Source organism: Lacerta agilis, chromosome 4 (genome assembly GCF_009819535.1).
Source record: "Lacerta agilis isolate rLacAgi1 chromosome 4, rLacAgi1.pri, whole genome shotgun sequence".
Classification (NCBI taxonomy): domain Eukaryota; kingdom Metazoa; phylum Chordata; class Lepidosauria; order Squamata; family Lacertidae; genus Lacerta; species Lacerta agilis.
The window spans coordinates 1,322,365-1,339,131 of NC_046315.1; the positions used below are offsets into that span (position 1 = coordinate 1,322,365).

The 16,767-nt window shown below is 45.5% G+C and overlaps 2 protein-coding genes across 2 annotated transcripts in view; one reads left to right on the plus strand and one right to left on the minus strand.

Annotated features, from left to right (window-relative positions):
* The window catches only part of LOC117044870, an 878,236-nt gene that overhangs the window by 618,442 nt on the left and 243,027 nt on the right, over positions 1 to 16,767 (plus strand). The window lies entirely within an intron of this gene.
* Positions 1,908 to 16,162, minus strand: LOC117044886 (zinc finger protein 420-like). Its single transcript, XM_033145677.1, has 3 exons — positions 15,496 to 16,162; positions 14,811 to 14,817; positions 1,908 to 3,246 (listed from the first exon to the last, which is right to left on the minus strand). The coding sequence occupies exons 1-3, from the start codon at positions 16,112 to 16,114 to the stop codon at positions 2,286 to 2,288; spliced, it is 1,587 nt and encodes a 528-aa protein (XP_033001568.1). The 5' UTR covers positions 16,115 to 16,162; the 3' UTR covers positions 1,908 to 2,285.

Here is a 16,767-nt window from a genome sequence, read left to right on the forward strand (position 1 = left end):
TTTACATCAGTTGGTGACTTCTCCCAGTTCCCCCATCTGAATTTCCCTAATTTTCTTTAACAGTTTCTATTGACTAAGAACTTAACCAATATTTTCTTCTGCATCATCTATAATTAACCTTTACCCTAATAATATTGTGAAAAGCCTATTACTTACTTAGGCAGTACCAAATATTACAATACTTTTTCAAATAAATTTTAAATTTCTTCCAATCTTCCTCCACCGTCTCTTCTCCTTGATCGCGGAGTCTCCCAGTCAGCTGGTAAATATCGACTTTTCCAATTTTTGGCAAGCAAAAAAAAAGTAGCCTCGCAGCATTGCGGCATACCAAAAAAAAAATGTTAAGTCCTTTTCGGGTATTTCCTCACCTACAATTCCCAGTAAAAAGGCTTCTGGTTTCTTAATAAAAGTGTCTTTCAACACTTTTTTCATTTCATTATAAATCTTTTCCCAGAAGTCTTTTACCTTGGGGCACATCCACCACATGTGGTAAAAGGTCCCTTCTTTCTCTTTGCATCTCCAACTTTTGTTATCAGATGTACGATACATTTTTGCAAGCTTTACAGGTGTTAAATACCACCTGTACATCATTTTCATTATTTTTTCTCTCAAAGCAGTACAAGCAGTAAACTTATTTCCTTTTTTCCACAATTTCTCCCAATCGTCAACATATTGTTGTACCCCACACCCTTAGCCCATCCTATTATTACATTATTCTTAACTAGAGATGTGCTTTGGCTAATGGGGTCTCTTGCTGCTGCTGCACCGCCGGCAAAATATTTCCATTCTCATCCTGGGGCAAAGTTCTCCACTCGAGGAAACTCTTCCAGGTTAGCAGAGTTTGTAACCTGAAGCGTTTGTAACCTGAGGCATTTGTAACTCGAGGTACCAGTGTAATGTAAAATTACTGGGAGTTACAGTCTCCAAATAACACTCAACACATGCAAGCAGGTTAATGCAATATTGCACATGATTCCCCACCTTAAAAAAATAAAAAATTGCTTTATTTGTTTTCATGGTACAAAAGATAATTTTAAAGAAAGCAATGGTTACAACAGTAAACAACAAATAACTTGTCCTGATGAAATTGCAGACTTTCATCCTGCCATGTGTTACAAGTTTCATTTGATTACTCTGAAAGATCACGCCACATCTTCCCCTGAGTGCTGGGTGGATTCCTGCAACAGTCTTAACAATACATGTTTTCAATAAACATTTGCCACGTGTTATAAAAGGAATATGGAATTGTGGTGCCCAGAACTGAACACAGTATTCTAGGTGGGGCCTGACCAAGGTAGAATAAAGTGGTACTATTCCTTCCCTTGATCTGATTCTGCCTTCTGCGACATTGGCCTCCGCTCCCCGTTTGGTGTCGTCTGGAAATGTGATGAGAATCCCTTCAGTTCCTTCATCCAAGTCATTTATAAAGATGTTGAACAACAACGGACCCAGAACAGAACCCTGCAGCACCCTTCTTGTCACTTTCCCCCAGGATAAGGAGGAACCATGAAGGCGTCCTCTTTGGGTTTCGTCAGTCAAATCCACCTAACAGTTATCTCATTCAGCCCACATTTTACCAGCTTCCTTGCAAAAATCTCATGGGGGACTTTGTCAAAAGCCTTACTGAAATCAAGATGCACTATTTCCACAGCAGTCCCCTGATCAACAGTTTGTAACTCCATCCAAAAAAAGAAAAAGATTTCTCTGGCTTGACTTGTTTTTGAGAAAGGAATACTTCCAACAGCCTGTTCATGTTGTGAAACACCATGAAATCTTCAGATGAAGGGTACATAAATTTTTAAAATGATAATAATAAGGATATTGACAAGCTGCAATATGTGCAAATGAAGGCGACCAAGATGGTTTTATTTCATTTATGCATTTATTTGATTTCTATATCACCCTATAGCAGGGGTCCCAACTTGAATAAAATATAGAAGGGTTTAGTAAGCCCCTCCTCGGTTAAACAGTCACATGATGTGGTGCTTGCATTCCATTCAATGGCAATTCCTAAGAACTGGGGGGTGGACCCCTCACATTTTTTATGGGGGGGGCAAAGACCCCTCGGCTTCTAAGAGTTGGTTCCTATTCCCTACACAAACAGGTCCCAGGATGGTTACAACATAAAATCACAATATGAAAACACAAAACACACAGCCCAAAACATGTAACCCCTACCTCCCCACCACATTTTAAAAGAGCATTAGATGTCTATCAGCCAAGGGCCTGTTTAAAGTGGTGTGTTTTCCCTAGCGCTGAAAGCTGTATAATGGATTTTTTTCATCCTACATATGAAATATTTGATGGGAACTGAGATTGGAGCTGTTACTGAAGCTTCTTCCACATTCTATGTACTGATAGGGTATCTCCCCTGTGTGAATTCTCTGATGGGAAATGAGAAATGAGCTCTTTATGAAGCTCTTTCCACATTCCATGCACTGAAAGGGTTTCTCCCCCGTATGAATTCTTTGATGTGAAGTGAGAGTGGAGCTCGTACTGAAGCTCTTTCCACATTCCACGCACTGATAGGGTTTCTCCCCTGTATGAATTCTTTGGTGGGAAGTGAGACTGCCCTTTTGACTGAAACATTTTCCACATTCCACGCACTGATAGGGTTTCTCCCCTGTATGAATTCTTTTATGGAAAGTGAGAGAGCAACTCTTATTGAAGCTCTTTCCACATTCAAAGCACTGATAAGGTTTCTCCCCTGTATGAATTCTTTGATGGGAAGTGAGACTGTGCCTGTGATTGAAGCTCTTTCCACATTCCACACACTGATAGGGTTTCTCTCCTGTATGAATTCTTTGGTGGGAAGACAGAGAGGAGCTCTGGCAGAAGCTCTTTCCACATTCCACACACTGAAAGGGTTTCTCCCCTGTATGAATTCTTTGATGGCAAGTGAGATTGGACGTTTGCCTGAATTTTTTTCCACATTCCATGCACTGATAGGGTTTAACACCTGTATGAATTCTTTGATGAGAAATGAGAGAGGAGTTTTCTGTGAAGCTCTTTCCACATTCCACACACTGATAGGGTTTCTCTCCTGTATGAATTTTCTGATGCTTAGAGAGGTGGGCGCTCTGACTGAAGCTCTTTCCACATTCCACACACTGATAAGGTTTGTCCCCTGTATGAATTATTTGATGGATAGTGAGAGAGGAGCTCTGACCAAAGCTCTTTCCACATTCCACACACTGATAGGGTTTCTCCCCTGTATGAATTCTGTGATGGAAATTGAGAGAGGATCTCCGACTGAAACTCTTTCCACATTCCAAGCACTGATATGCTTTCTTCCCAATGGGATTTCTTTGATGAAAAAAGGAATGGGAACTTTGTGCACATTCAAGATATTTGTACGGCTTCTCCATTGCGGGGATTTTGTCATGGTCACCCTCATTCTTGATTTCCAGTCCATCACTATCTGCAATGAGGAGAGAAATGGATTAGAGCCTCAGGGAAAATAGGACCTATTGGATCTAGAAAGTGATGGCCTTGGCTTCGGTTGGCACTGGTATTTAATGAAAGAAAAAATAAATAAACAAAACGTCTTCATGAACAACATAATAAGAAAATCGGTTTATAAAATTTGGCAGAAATACCGAAGATATTTTGAACCTAAAACACCATGGTGGATATCCCCTTTGGAGATTGTGACGGTAAAGAAACGAAACATGGATAAGAACTGGCCGACGTATAAAACTTTACTAGAGGAAAGAGAAGGGGAATTAAAACTAAAAGATTATAAGGAAATTAAAATGTACTTAAGCAGTTGGTTACAATATTTCCAAATTAATCAGAGGTTTCAAGAGGATAACAAAAATTGGATTTGAAAAAGAAGTCTCAAAATTAGATGAAATATTATTGGGAGGGAGAAATAAATATATAAAAAATCTATATTACATATTATTAAAATGGGAGATGGAGGAAGAACAAATAAAAGAAACCATGATAAAATGGGGCCAGGATCTTGGAAAACCGATCATGTTAAAAAAGTGGGAAAAACTATGGCAAAGGGGTATCAAATTCACACCGAATTATGATTTAAAGGAAAATATATTAAACCTTGATGGCAGAAAGTGAGGAGGAATTAAAGAACCTTTTAATGAGGGTGAAAGAGGAGAGCACAAAATATGATCTGAAGCTCAACATCAAAAAAACTAAGATCATGGCCACTGGTCCCATCACCTCCTGGCAAATAGAAGGGGAAGAAATGGAGGTAGTGAGAGATTTCACTTTCTTGGGTTCCATGATCACTGCAGATGGTGACAGCAGTCACGAAATTAGAAGACGCCTGCTTCTTGGGAGAAAAGCAATGACAAACCTAGACAACATCTTAAAAAGCAGAGACATCACCTTGCCGACAAAGGTCTGTATAGTTAAAGCTATGGTTTTCCCAGTAGTAATGTACGGAAGTGTAGGGGGCACTGTTGAGTTCTGTGAAAATATTTGAGGTTCGTCACATATGGAGGTTTGAATTTAAAATCAGATATTATCATCCCACAAGGAGCCTTACCAAGAGAGGCCACGATCGCACGATTCTCCTCCATCACGTCCTTATGCAGAGCTCTCTGGTCAGGATCCAGCAACTCCCACTCCTCGTCCGTGAAACGAACAGCAACATCTTCAAAGCACACTGGACCCTAAAAGAAAAAGGGAAATGTCCTCCTCTGCGACAACACTGTTGTTCACCACCACCCCTTGAGCTATGTCATTGTTCCACCCCTTGGCCTCTGTCCCCACAAGGCAGCTTCCCCTGACCTGATCTGGTTCTACAGCCACTTCTTCTCTTCTGTCCCAATGAAAAGATGGATGAAGAGTTCTAGCCAGTATCACTGTGTCACCTGTAAGAGGAAAAAGGTAAGGGTGAGGTCTAGAGTGCCCGCTTCTCTCACAGGTGAATCAAAGCATCTCATACTACAGAGGGGCCTCTGAAAATGTCTCGCCTGCTGAGTGAATTTGGATGTCTGGGTGCATTTCAGATGTTAGTTGTGAAAAAATATATCTCCCCTCCTCTGTGCTCTTGGCCTCAACCATCTCCCCCAACAAAATATGAAAAGAACCCACAGACTCCTCCCTCCTTACCCAGCGGCCTCTGTCTAGTGTCCAACGGAGGCCCCTCAGCCTCAGAAAAAATCTGGCCCTTTTCTGCGAAGAGATCCTTTCCCTGAAAAGGGTTCAAAAGAGAGATTGGGGAGAAATATTAAAAAACGAAAGTCAGGTCCAACAGCTTTAAGGGTTTCAGATCTCATTCAATGGATGCCTTCCCGGGGGGGGGGGGAAGCCATCAGTAGAGCATTATAATAATAACATAATAATAATAATTTATTATTTATACTCCACTCATCTGGCTGGGTCTCCCCAGCCACTCTAGGCAGCTTCCAACAAATATTAAAATACAATACAAAGTTACAGATTAAAAGCTTTCCTAAACAGGGCTGCCTTCAGGTATTTTCTAAATGACAGGTAGCTGTTCTCTGTCCTGTTTGGATGCCTTGGGAGAATCCAGAGGAAAGTCTCTCTCACCTGCTTCCTCTCCTCTGACTGACTCAGGAGGAAACCTTCGGCCAGGGCCACCGCCTGGGAACTGGTCTCCGCTCCGCATTCCCTCACCCAGCTCTCCATCTCTGTCGGAAGGACAGCCAGGAACTGCTCCAAGATCACCAGGTCCAGCATCTCAGCTTTCGTGTGCCTTTCCGGCTTCAGCCACTGACGGTCAAGGTGGAAGAGTCGGCTGCAGATCTCTCGGGGTCCTCTGGCCTCCTGGCAGCAGAACTGCCTCAACTGCTGGCTCTGTACCTCTGAGCGGAGGGTGTCCTCCTCACCCAGGATCTTCTGCACTGGGTTTTCCCAGAATCCCTCACTGCTCCCAGTTTGGATGGCATGGCCTCTTCCTGCTTCAGGGCCAGCTGAGTCTCGCTCATCCATCTGTGGTCTCAGGAAGCTTCCAAGAGATCGGAAGGAATCCTTTGGTCTTCTGCCAATTTCTGTCTGTCTTAAGGAGAAGCTCTAGCAAATCCTACAAAGCAAATACATTGTTCTGTTACAAAAGTTGTATAATATCAGGAGAAGAAAAAGGTTCCCTGAGCAAGCATGGATGAGTCTTGGAGGGAAGCAGGGCTGGACTGGACCACAGCTCAAACCATGAGCTATCTTTTATTTATTTTAATTTCTATAATGCTTTATATTTTAAAGAAAAATCTCAATGTGGTTCACAGCATATTAAATCTGTGGGGATGATAAGGGAGGCAGGAGAGGATATAGTATTTAATGATATCCTTCCTAATTTGCGCTAGTAAGTTCCATATTCTAGCAGAGTTCCAAACATTCCCTTTTTTAAATTTACGCAGCGACCAGCTTGTTGCTGACTCATCTGAGTCTAACTATTAAAGATTCCTTCCTGGCAAAATCCCTTTTAACCCCTCTTAAAAACAGTAGACACAAGAATCTGATTAACGTTAATATAAAAGTCACAGATTCATTCAGGTTCACAGAGATATCCCTCAAGGCAGGTGTAGGTTACATAACAACTAGGACTATTCCATCGAGAAGTTAGTCCCAAACAGGCCCGTCTTAGAGGGATCTGCCGCCCTGGCGCAGCGATCCCTCGGCGCCCCCAGCCTGCCGCCTCTCCGCCCGCCTCCCTCCCGCGCTGGCCGCCCCTCGGGAGGGGGGTGGGCGAGCGGGGGATGAGAGGCGTGGCGTTGGAGCGGGCGCCCGCGCTCCGGCGGGCGGAGAATGAGGGGCGGGCGGACGGGCGCTCGCGCACCGGCGGGAGGGCGGGCTGCAAGCCGGCGGGGGGGGCGTGCTGCAAGCCGGTCGCCCTCGCCTCCCAGAGCCCCAGCTGGAGTGCTGGAAGGTCGCGCAAAGCCCCGCGCCGCTTCAGCGCTCCAGCTGGGGCTCCGGGAGGCGAGGGCGGGCGGCTTACAGCCCGCCTGCCCGCCGGCGCGCGAGTGCCTGCCTGCCCATGGGGGCGGGGGCGGGGGCGGGTTGGGGAGGGGGAGCCCGGTATGCCGGCGGGCTCACGGGGGCGCCCCTGGGGTGCCCTGCGCCCTGGCGCGCCGCGCCACCGGCCTCTATGGATGAGACGGCTCTGGTCCCAAGTGACTGCGACTAAACAGTCACTTCTCCAAACACACAGCAACATACAAAATGGAGAAGACACACCGATCACAACATGGAGGCTGTGTGCTCCTCTATGCTAGTACAACACAACACAACACAACACAACACACCCTCTTCAAGTCACATGCAGTGGAAGTCTGTCTCAGCTCAGGAGGAAACAGGAAGTCTTCTCCTGAGTGGGACAAAACATCCCCTGACATGTCCACTCTAGGAATGTTCCACTTGACTGCAGTTTCACATCCCACAAAATCAATAAAACAGAAATAAAACAATCAAATATATAACAGTCAAATATATAATCTATAGTCAAAGCAACATAACAGAAAACAAATATTATCTTAAAGATTTCAAGACAAAACATTACAAAGGATGTCAACTACAGAATACATATTTAACCTCACCCCCTAGGACCCTCCTTTTTGAAAAGGAGAAGAAAGAGGAGGAGGAGGAGGAAGCAGCCTCTAGCCCTCCTAGAAGGAAGATTGAAATGCAAAATGTGCAGGGAAATGAAGCGATTTCTGTGAGTATAATCAACCTGGTTTGTGCATCCTTCCAGTCAATGCATGAAGTCAGAACTGACTGACAAGGGAATAATTTGTATCCTGTGAAAAATGGATGCTTGGCTCTAGTGGGGGGTCCTCACCCGGGGGTCCTCAGGTGCTGCTCCCCACCCCCACCCCCTTGCTTCTGTCTCCTTTTCTTGCACTTGGACTCTCTGCCGCTCTCAAGAAAGACTCCTGGGGTGGGATCTCTTTTTCTTTGCTCTGAGGGCCAGGTATGTATCTGGCCAACCCCCTGAGGGCCAAGTGGGCAGGGCCAAAGACACTTCCCCTGTAATTTAGGAAGGTATTTTAGCATCATTATTCTGTTACATAGCTTAACACACACACAAGGACCCTGGAGGCTCAATGAGTAGCAGCGCCCATTTCCGGCTGGTTTTCCATCAACAATCCCTTTGGGACAGAGAGGATGTGGTCCTGGGATGCCCTGCTCTGGGTGCGAGGGGATTGCTGCAGTGGCCTCCGTGTGGAGCTGCCCTTGGAGACACTGGGAAACTGGTTTGCAATACAAGATCCTGATTATGGGATGGGATCCCTCTCTTTATTCCTGCCCTTTATCTCCCACGTTTCTTCCTTCCTCGTCCAGCTTTGGAAAACCCTTTGCCCCTGTTTCCTCTGTTCTGCAATGACGCTGAGCGACGTCCCAGGGACTCCTTTGTTCGAAGAAGGGAGATTTCGTGGGAGCCATTTGGGATCCTGTGATCTCCCGGAAGGAGAGCGTTGCAGACCTGGCCCCTCCCTGGCCAGCCCCTCTCTCTCCTCCCCCTGTATGAGCAGACCAGGCCCCCCCCAGGCTGGCCCCCTCCCCTGCTGCAGCCCTGGGACCCCCACCGCCTCCCCACTCACCAGATCCCAGGAGGGGACAGCCAGGCAGCCCTGGCAGGAGAGGAGTGGGGAGGGAGGGGCCTTGGGTTTGGAGGACCTGGCGCCCTCTAGCTTCCTGTCTTCTCTAGGAAGGCAGCTCAGTTCCCTTTAACCCTTGCAAAGCCCAGCCTGCCCACATCTCCCCTCTGCGTTTTTCTCTCTGGCGTGCATTCCTGGCTGTCTTTTCCCAGAGTTGTCGACCTTTAACGGGGTAAAGGGGCCCAGGACTCACGTGATGCAGGGGGGCAATAACCATAGGCATAGTAAGGTCAGGTGGTACCCGGTGCGATTTTTTTTGGGGGGGGTCACCGATCCCCCCCCCCTTATTTTTATTTTATTTTTCACAGGTGTTATCCCAAGGTTTTTGAACTTTTTAAAGGGAAGGTTGCACAGAGCTTTTGAGGGGGCAGGGAAGGGGGTGCTAGCGCCGATTACCTTTCTCTGGCGGATCAGCCTGTTTAATGCAATTAAGCCCTGGAAGAATGATAGCCAGGCTTGCTTCCTTGCAGATCTTTCTCAATTTGCATTGCAAGAAGGGGGGAGCCCAGCTTCTTCAACAGCCATGTCAGTGCAAGATTAATGCTGAAACACAAACCCCACAGCCGCCATCACTGGGGGGAACTGTTCTAAAATTATGCGGGGGGGGGGTGTGAATTCTAATATTTGGAAGGAAACTGGTGTGAGGGAATCTTCCCCACTTGTTGTTGTTGTTGTTCAGTCGTGTCCGACTCTTCGTGACCCCATGGACCAGAGCACGCCAGGCACGCCTATCCTTCACTGCCTCTCGCAGTTTGGCCAAACTCATGTTAGTAGCTTCGAGAACACTGTCCAACCATCTCATCCTCTGTCGTCCCCTTCTCCTTGTGCCCTCCATCTTTCCCAACATCGGGGTCTTTTCCAGGGAGTCTTCTCTTCTCATGAGGTGGCCAAAGTACTGGAGCCTCAACTTCAGGATCTGTCCTTCTAGTGAGCACTCAGGGCTTACTTCCTTCAGCATGGAGAGGTTTGATCTTCTTGCAGTCCATGGGACTCTCAAGAGTCTCCTCCAGCACCAGAATTCAAAAGCATCAATTCTACGGCGATCAGCCTTCTTGATGGTCCAGCTCTCACTTCCGTACATTACTACTGGGAAAACCATAGCTTTAACTATACGGACCTTTGTCGGCAAGGTGATGTCTCTGCTTTTTAAGATGCTGTCTAGGTTTGTCATCCTTCATGGATCACTGCCTTGTCATGGTGAAGGGGCTTGAATAACTCAGGGAAGCTATGAGCTGTGCCATGCAGGGCCACCCAAGATGGACAGGTCATAGCAGAGAGTTTAGACTAAATGTGATCCACCTGGAGAAGGAACTGGCAAGCCACTCCAGTATCCCTGCCAAGAAAACTCCATGGACAAAAACAATCTTCCCCACTAGCACCCCCTAAAAAAAATTGACAAAAGGCTCAAGAAAGTGCAGTCCCAGCTTAGGCTGAGTGCACACCATACATTCAAAGCACCTAGAAAAAGCAGCACCCAGGAAGCTGTAGTTTGCTAAGGGTGCTGGGAGTTATAGCTCGTTTGGGGTAAGCTACAGCTCCCAGAATTCTTGGTATGTGTGTGCTTTAAAAGTATGATATGTATAAAGCTGTAGATAGCTTTAATGGGGAATATAACAGTTTTATAGAGATCTACCAACAGTCCAAAACATTCATATTAATATACGTGCTGCTTATTTTCTCTTCCTTTATTATGCTGTTGCTCTAATAAGAAACTTTTTTATTATGAAAAACTGTATTCCATTGTGCATTATAACTATCATAATTTGATGTTTTAAATAACCTTTTCATTTCATCAGTAAAAGCAGTTACAAGGAACTATTTAAAATATTTAAAAATAATTACAAATGAACCATATGCTAAAAAGCAGATTAAAATACATGTCCACATTTTACATGTCTAGATGGGCTTGGCTAAGCAAACTTTTATTTATTTTTGCAGGCACCAAAAAGAAAAGGGAAAAAGAAAAAGTAGTGAAGATGCCTGCCTGGTACCAACAGGCAGGGGGTTCCAAAGTCTACCTGTGCTGCCACACTAAAATATTGATTTCTCACAAGCGCAGGTGTTTTATGTGGAACCAGTAACGCTGCCAGTTTTCTCAGAGCAGTTGAGTTGGGAATGCATTGGGAAAGGCAATCTCTCAAGTGAGCTGATCCCAAGCTGTTAAGATCTTTGAAGTCCAGCATAAGATGAGAGGGATCAGGACAATGCCCCACCTAGCCCTAGAAACATGGCTTTAGGGATTATTGTAAAAAAAAAAACAACCCCAAACTTTTTTTTTGTTAAACACCTTTCATCATACTCAAGCACCAGCACAAGCCAATACAGTGGTACCTCGCAAGACAAATGCCTCACGCAATGAAAAAATAGCTAGACGAAAGGGTTTTGCGATATTTTTTTTAGGTGACTCTATGGTCATGCTTCAAGCAGAGGCTGGACAGCCATCTGTCAGGAATGCTTTGATGGTGTTTCCTGCTTGGCAGGGGGTTGGACTGGATGGCCCTTGGGGTCTCTTCCAACTCTAGGATTCTAGGATTCAAAGGTGTAATGTTGAAATGTTTCAATTGTCTATTGTGAATGTTGACGTGTATTAAAAGGGCGGTTGTAAATCAATTGAAAAACCAATAAAGACCTAAATGTCAAAAATAAATGCTTTTCACTTTTCATCAACTACTCTAATAGTTCTCTTTTTTGTTTCCCTTACATATTTCAGTAGGGAGTTTTGTTGTATAAAGAAGCCTCTCATCACTGCTTTACTTGCATCCCATACCAGAAGAAGAAGAGTTTGGATTTGATATCCCGCTTTATCGCTACCCGAAGGAGTCTCAAAGCGGCTAACATTCTCCTTTCCCTCCCTCCCCCACAACAAACACTCTGTGAGGTGAGTGGGGCTGAGAGACTTCAGAGAAGTGTGACTAGCCCAAGGTCACCCAGCAGCTGCATGTGGAGGAGCGGAGACGCGAACCCGGTTCCCCAGATTACAAGTCTACCACTCTTAACCACTACACCACACTGGCTCTTATTTAAATCTGTGCTATTATTCAAATTAATTTCAAAGTAATCAGTCAGGGGTTTTTTGCTCTTTCAGCAAGATTGTTTGGTTATCTAATAAACCTTCATTCAGTTCTCTTCACTTCTCAAATCTAATAAAATCACATTATAATCTAAAAGTCTTTGGTTGTATTTCTACGTTTCTCGCTTTTATTCATAGAATCCTAGAGTTGGAAGAGACCACAAGGGCCATCCAGTCCAACCCCCTGCCAAGCAGGAAGCAGGAATTCTCTGGATACCCACACATGGTCTCTCATTCAGGCAGATAGAATTGGCTCTGAGAAAAATGTATATTCCCTTTCCAATGGGTGCTCAATTCTCCAGATGTCTAATAATTCCAAATTTTCCACCAAATTAAAAAAGGTAGATGGTAGTCTCCCTTCTTTTGAGTCAGTCTGTGCTGGTCCCGTGGGTTACCCGAGCGGCGAGGTCCAAGTCTGGTCCGTGGTCAAAGGTCCAGCATAGAGACAGTCTGTAGTAGCTGAAGCTGGGTGCAGGGCAGGGAGTCAGGAAAAGTCAGGAACTAGTATGCAGGCAGGGAACCAGGGCAGGTCAGGAGCTCAGGCAGGAAAGCAGGACAGGTTTCAAGCAGGAACTAGCAACCAACAATGTTGCTCCTGCAACTTGGGGCTGGGGCTGGGGCTGGCCGGCTTTTATCACCCCCAAGGCATAGGGCAGCCCCGATCTTCTGGCGACTCACCTCTCCTGGCCTGGAGGCAGGGGCATACCGAGCCGCTCCGTCATCCAAGCCAGCAAACCCGGGGACCCAGCGGTGGCGTGCATGCACAGCATTGGTGCATCTGATGCACGCACCATGTGTCGTGCGTGAGATGCAGCGAGCGTGGTGCGTACAATACAGTGCGCACGCTTCACTGCATCACGCATGTGCAGTGCATCATATGCACTGCGCCCGCATGACGCGCCATAGCGGCGGCACCAGGTGAGCCCCGAATCGGCCGTGAGACAGAGCAGCCTTGCCCCGCAGCCTGCTTACAGGCCACCGAGCAGGTTTGCAAGCAGGCTGCAGGGCGAGGCTGCTCCGCACCGCAGCCCATCCGGGGCCCACCAGCAGGGCAGGCCGGGCCCAAGTATCACCCCCCTCCCCTGGAACACAGGGCGGACCACCCTCTATGCCCCTCTCTCTCCGCCCCTGCCTGGAGGTGAGCACTCTTCCTGCGGGAACTTAGTTCCTTTTGCCTCTCTGCCCTGAGCCTCTGCAGCTCAGGAGAGGCTGGTGGGTTACTGGACCCACAGGCAACCTCAGCTTCCCCTGATGGGGCTGAGAGTGGAGCACCTGCAGGCAATGGGTCCTCCATCCCATCAGGAGCCAGAGCAGACTCAGCAGATGCCTGCACCTGAGGATCCAGCACAGGTGAGGACCCTTCAGGCTCAAGCCCTAGCCCTGGCTTTGGCTCTGCTGGTTCTGGAGGCAGGAAATCCTGTGCAGGTTGGGATCCCTCATGTTCAGCATCTGAGTCTGACTCCTCCCAGGCCATCACAGTCTTTCTTATAGTTCTATCCATGTCCAGGGAGACTACCCCATTCATGTCACCCATTACAATTATTTTCTGATCAATATACAGTGGTACCTCGACTTACGAGCTCCTCGACTTACAAAATTTTCGACTTCCGAATGAGTTCCGGAAGGAAAAAATGGCCGCCACTTCCAAATTTTTCGACTTATGAAGGGAAAGCGGCAGCGCGATACCTCGACTTACGAGTTTTTTAATGCGGTTTTCTCGACTTACAGAATTTTTTTCCCCTTCGGAGATAGCGCCTTTCAACTTCCGAAAATTTCGACTCACGAGGGTGCGTTCAGAACACATTATCTTGGTAAGTCGAGGTACCACTGTAGTCAAATAGTTTTTCCTGTAGAAGTTTAAAGAATTCTGATTTTCTTTCATTTGGAACATATATTCCCACAATTATTGTCTTTTCGCCTTGCAACATTATTTGTACTGCTATTATTCTTCCCCCCTCGTCCTTAAAAATATGTTGTGGGTCATGTCTCTCTTTCACATATAATAGTCCTCTTTTTTATCTTGTCTATGTGAAAAATTCTTTTCCTAATCTTTTATTTATTAATACTCTTTGTTTCCTTGCCAGGTGCATTTCCCGTAGACAAATTATACCCAAATTTTGTTTTTTTTAAGCACATGTTCTATTTTATTTCTCTTTATTATTCAGTCCAATTTACATTCCATGCCAAAATTTTCAGATCCATTTTGCCAATTGTTAACAATATTTCTTATTTTAACTTATGAATCTTTTGTTTTTACTTCTTCTTGTTTATCATCTTTATCCTCAAGGCCCAGATCTCCCTTCAGTTCCTGATCTGCAAGTTCTTCTCCATATCTTCTCCCCAAAAAAAATCTGCTTCTGCTACTTCCCTGAATCTGTATTTCTTTGAATTACATTGGTACCTCTAGTTACGAACGTAATTCGTTCCGGAGGTCCGTTCTTAACTTGAAACTCTTCTTAACTAGGGGCGTGCTTTTGCTAATGGAGCTTCTTGCAGCTGCCGTGCTGCCAGCAAACGATTTCCATTCTCATGGAAAAGTTCTCAACTCGAGGTAACTCTTCCAGGTTAGCAGAGCTTATAACCTGAAGCGTTTGTAACTTGAGCTACCACTGTATAAGAAAATGAAATCCCCTCCAGGAACTCCCATCTGTAAGGTACTATGTTGTTTCTCAATGCATCAGCCAGGAATTTGTAATTACTTCTTTTTTTCAGCAATCTCACTGGGAGCGCCTTCAAAAGTATATTTTCATCTCCAGAATGCAATATTTTTTCATAGTTCACCTGTTATATTCTATCTTCCATTCCTTTTGAATTAAAAGTCACCAAACAGTCGCCTGGCCATTTTGTTTTTGTTTTTGTGAAGCTTGATTTAATTCTAAAAAGCTTGTCAATTGTAAAAATTACTTCTTCATGTATTTCTAACCAGTTTGCCAGCACTTCTACAATTTTCTTTCTAATATCCTCTTCCGATGTTTCAGGGACCTACCGAATCTCAAGTTTAATTCCTTCTGATGCATTTCCATTACCGTCATACTCCCAGGTGGCTTCCTGTAATTCCGCTGCTTCCAGCTTTGTCTTCTCCTGGTCTTTCTTCAGTTCTTTAACCTCTGTGTTTTTTCAAAGTGCCTTCTAGGCCTTTTGTCTTGATGTTTAACTCTTGGACTGTTTCCCCCAAGTCACTAATTTGTCCCAACAAGTCTCCCACTGATTTCATGTTTTGGTCTATCTTAGTTTCCATACACTCTATTTTTTTCGCATTATCTTTTAAGTCTCCCTTTATTTCAGCCAGCATCTCTGCAATTAACATTTTAGGTTCAGGATCCTGCATGGACCTTCTCCATTGAGCTTGTGTTGTTATCACCACTGTTAACACTTCTTCTTTTTTTTGTAGCCATATTCTGTTTGTTTTAACTATTTATTTTTAACATCTGACGATCCTTATTTGTCCTCGTAAATGCAGCTTTATTCTTTTCTTTAAATCAGAATATGATTTCACATCCTACCAGTACACGGCATTAACCCGTTCTACCTGTGTTTTTCCACACTTCGTATGAATTCTTTGATGGGAAGTGAGAGAGCAGCTTGTACTGAAGCTCTTTCCACATTCCACGCATTGATAGGGTTTCTCCCCTGTATGAATTCTTTGGTGGGAAGTGAGATGGGAGCTCTGAATGAAGCTCTTTCCACATTCCATGCACTGATAGGGTTTCTCACCTGTGTGAATTCTCTGATGGGAACTCAGCGAGGAGCTCGTACTGAAGCTCTTTCCACATTTCAAGCACTGATATGGTTTCTCTGTTGTATGAATTATTTGATGGGAAGTGAGTTGGCCACTCTGACTAAAGCTCTTTCCACATTTCCCGCATTGATAGGGTTTCTCCCCTGTATGAATTCTTTGATGGGAAGTGAGATGGGAGCTCGTGCTGAAGCTCTTTCCACATTCAAAACACTGATAGGGTTTCTCCCCTGTATGAATTCTTTGATGGCAACTGAGAGAGGAGCTCCTATTGAAGCTCTTTCCACATTCCACACATTGATAGGGTTTCTCCCCTGTATGAATTCTTTGGTGGGAAATGAGATCGGTGCTGCGACGGAATCTCTTTCCACATTCCACACATTGATAGGGTTTCTCCCCTGTATGAATTCTTTCGTGGGAAATGAGATCGGTACTCCGACGGAAATTCTTTCCACATTCCACACACTGATACGGTCTCTCCCCTGTATGAATTATCTGATGGGAAGCGAGATGTTTGCTCTTACTGAATCTCTTTCCACATTCTACACACTGATAGGGTTTTTCCCCTGTATGAATTATTTCATGGGAAGTGAGATGGTCACTTTGACAGAAGCTCTTTCCACACTCCACACCCTGATATGGTTTCTTCCCAATGAGATTTCTTGGATGGGAAGTGGAATGGGAACTTTCTCCACTTTCAAGATATTTATACGGCTTCTCCATTGCGGGGATTTTGTCATGGTCACCGCTGTTCTTGATTTCCAGTCCCTCACTATCTGCAATGAGGAGAGAAATGGATTAAAGCCTCAGGGAGAAATTAATGTTGCATGCACACGAAAGCTTATACCAAGAACAAACTTAGTTGGTCTCTAAGGTATTGTTACCAGGGAACAGCCCCCAGATTTACCAATCTGTCCCCAGAAAAGATCCATCCCCCAAATGTCCCCGGATTTAATGTAATGTCCCCAGATTAATCAAATGCCTGGGCACTTCCAGACCTTCCCCAGAGCCCGAAGCAATCATCCGCTCCAGCTTCAGAGAGGGTCTCCTCGGGAGCCGGAGGTGCAGCTGGGCTTTGCTGCAACTCTCCCGCCTATCAGCTGACGCACGCTCTGCAAAGAGCCCTGCTCCTCCTGCTTGCTTGCTTGGGCCAGAGAGGCAAGGCTGCTCTTTGGACCAGCAGAGCTGAAGTGCAGGGAAGAAGCCTCGCTGCATGACATCTCTGCAAGCTACCCTGTCTCTCCTGCTTGCTCATGAGGAAGAAGGAGCACTTTCCCATGCCTTGAAGCCCCCTTTGCTGCATTCTGCCTGCTCGTGACCTGAGCTACCAAGCCAACACAAAGCAGGATGCTGCCTTGAGCCTTCCCTTCACTCTC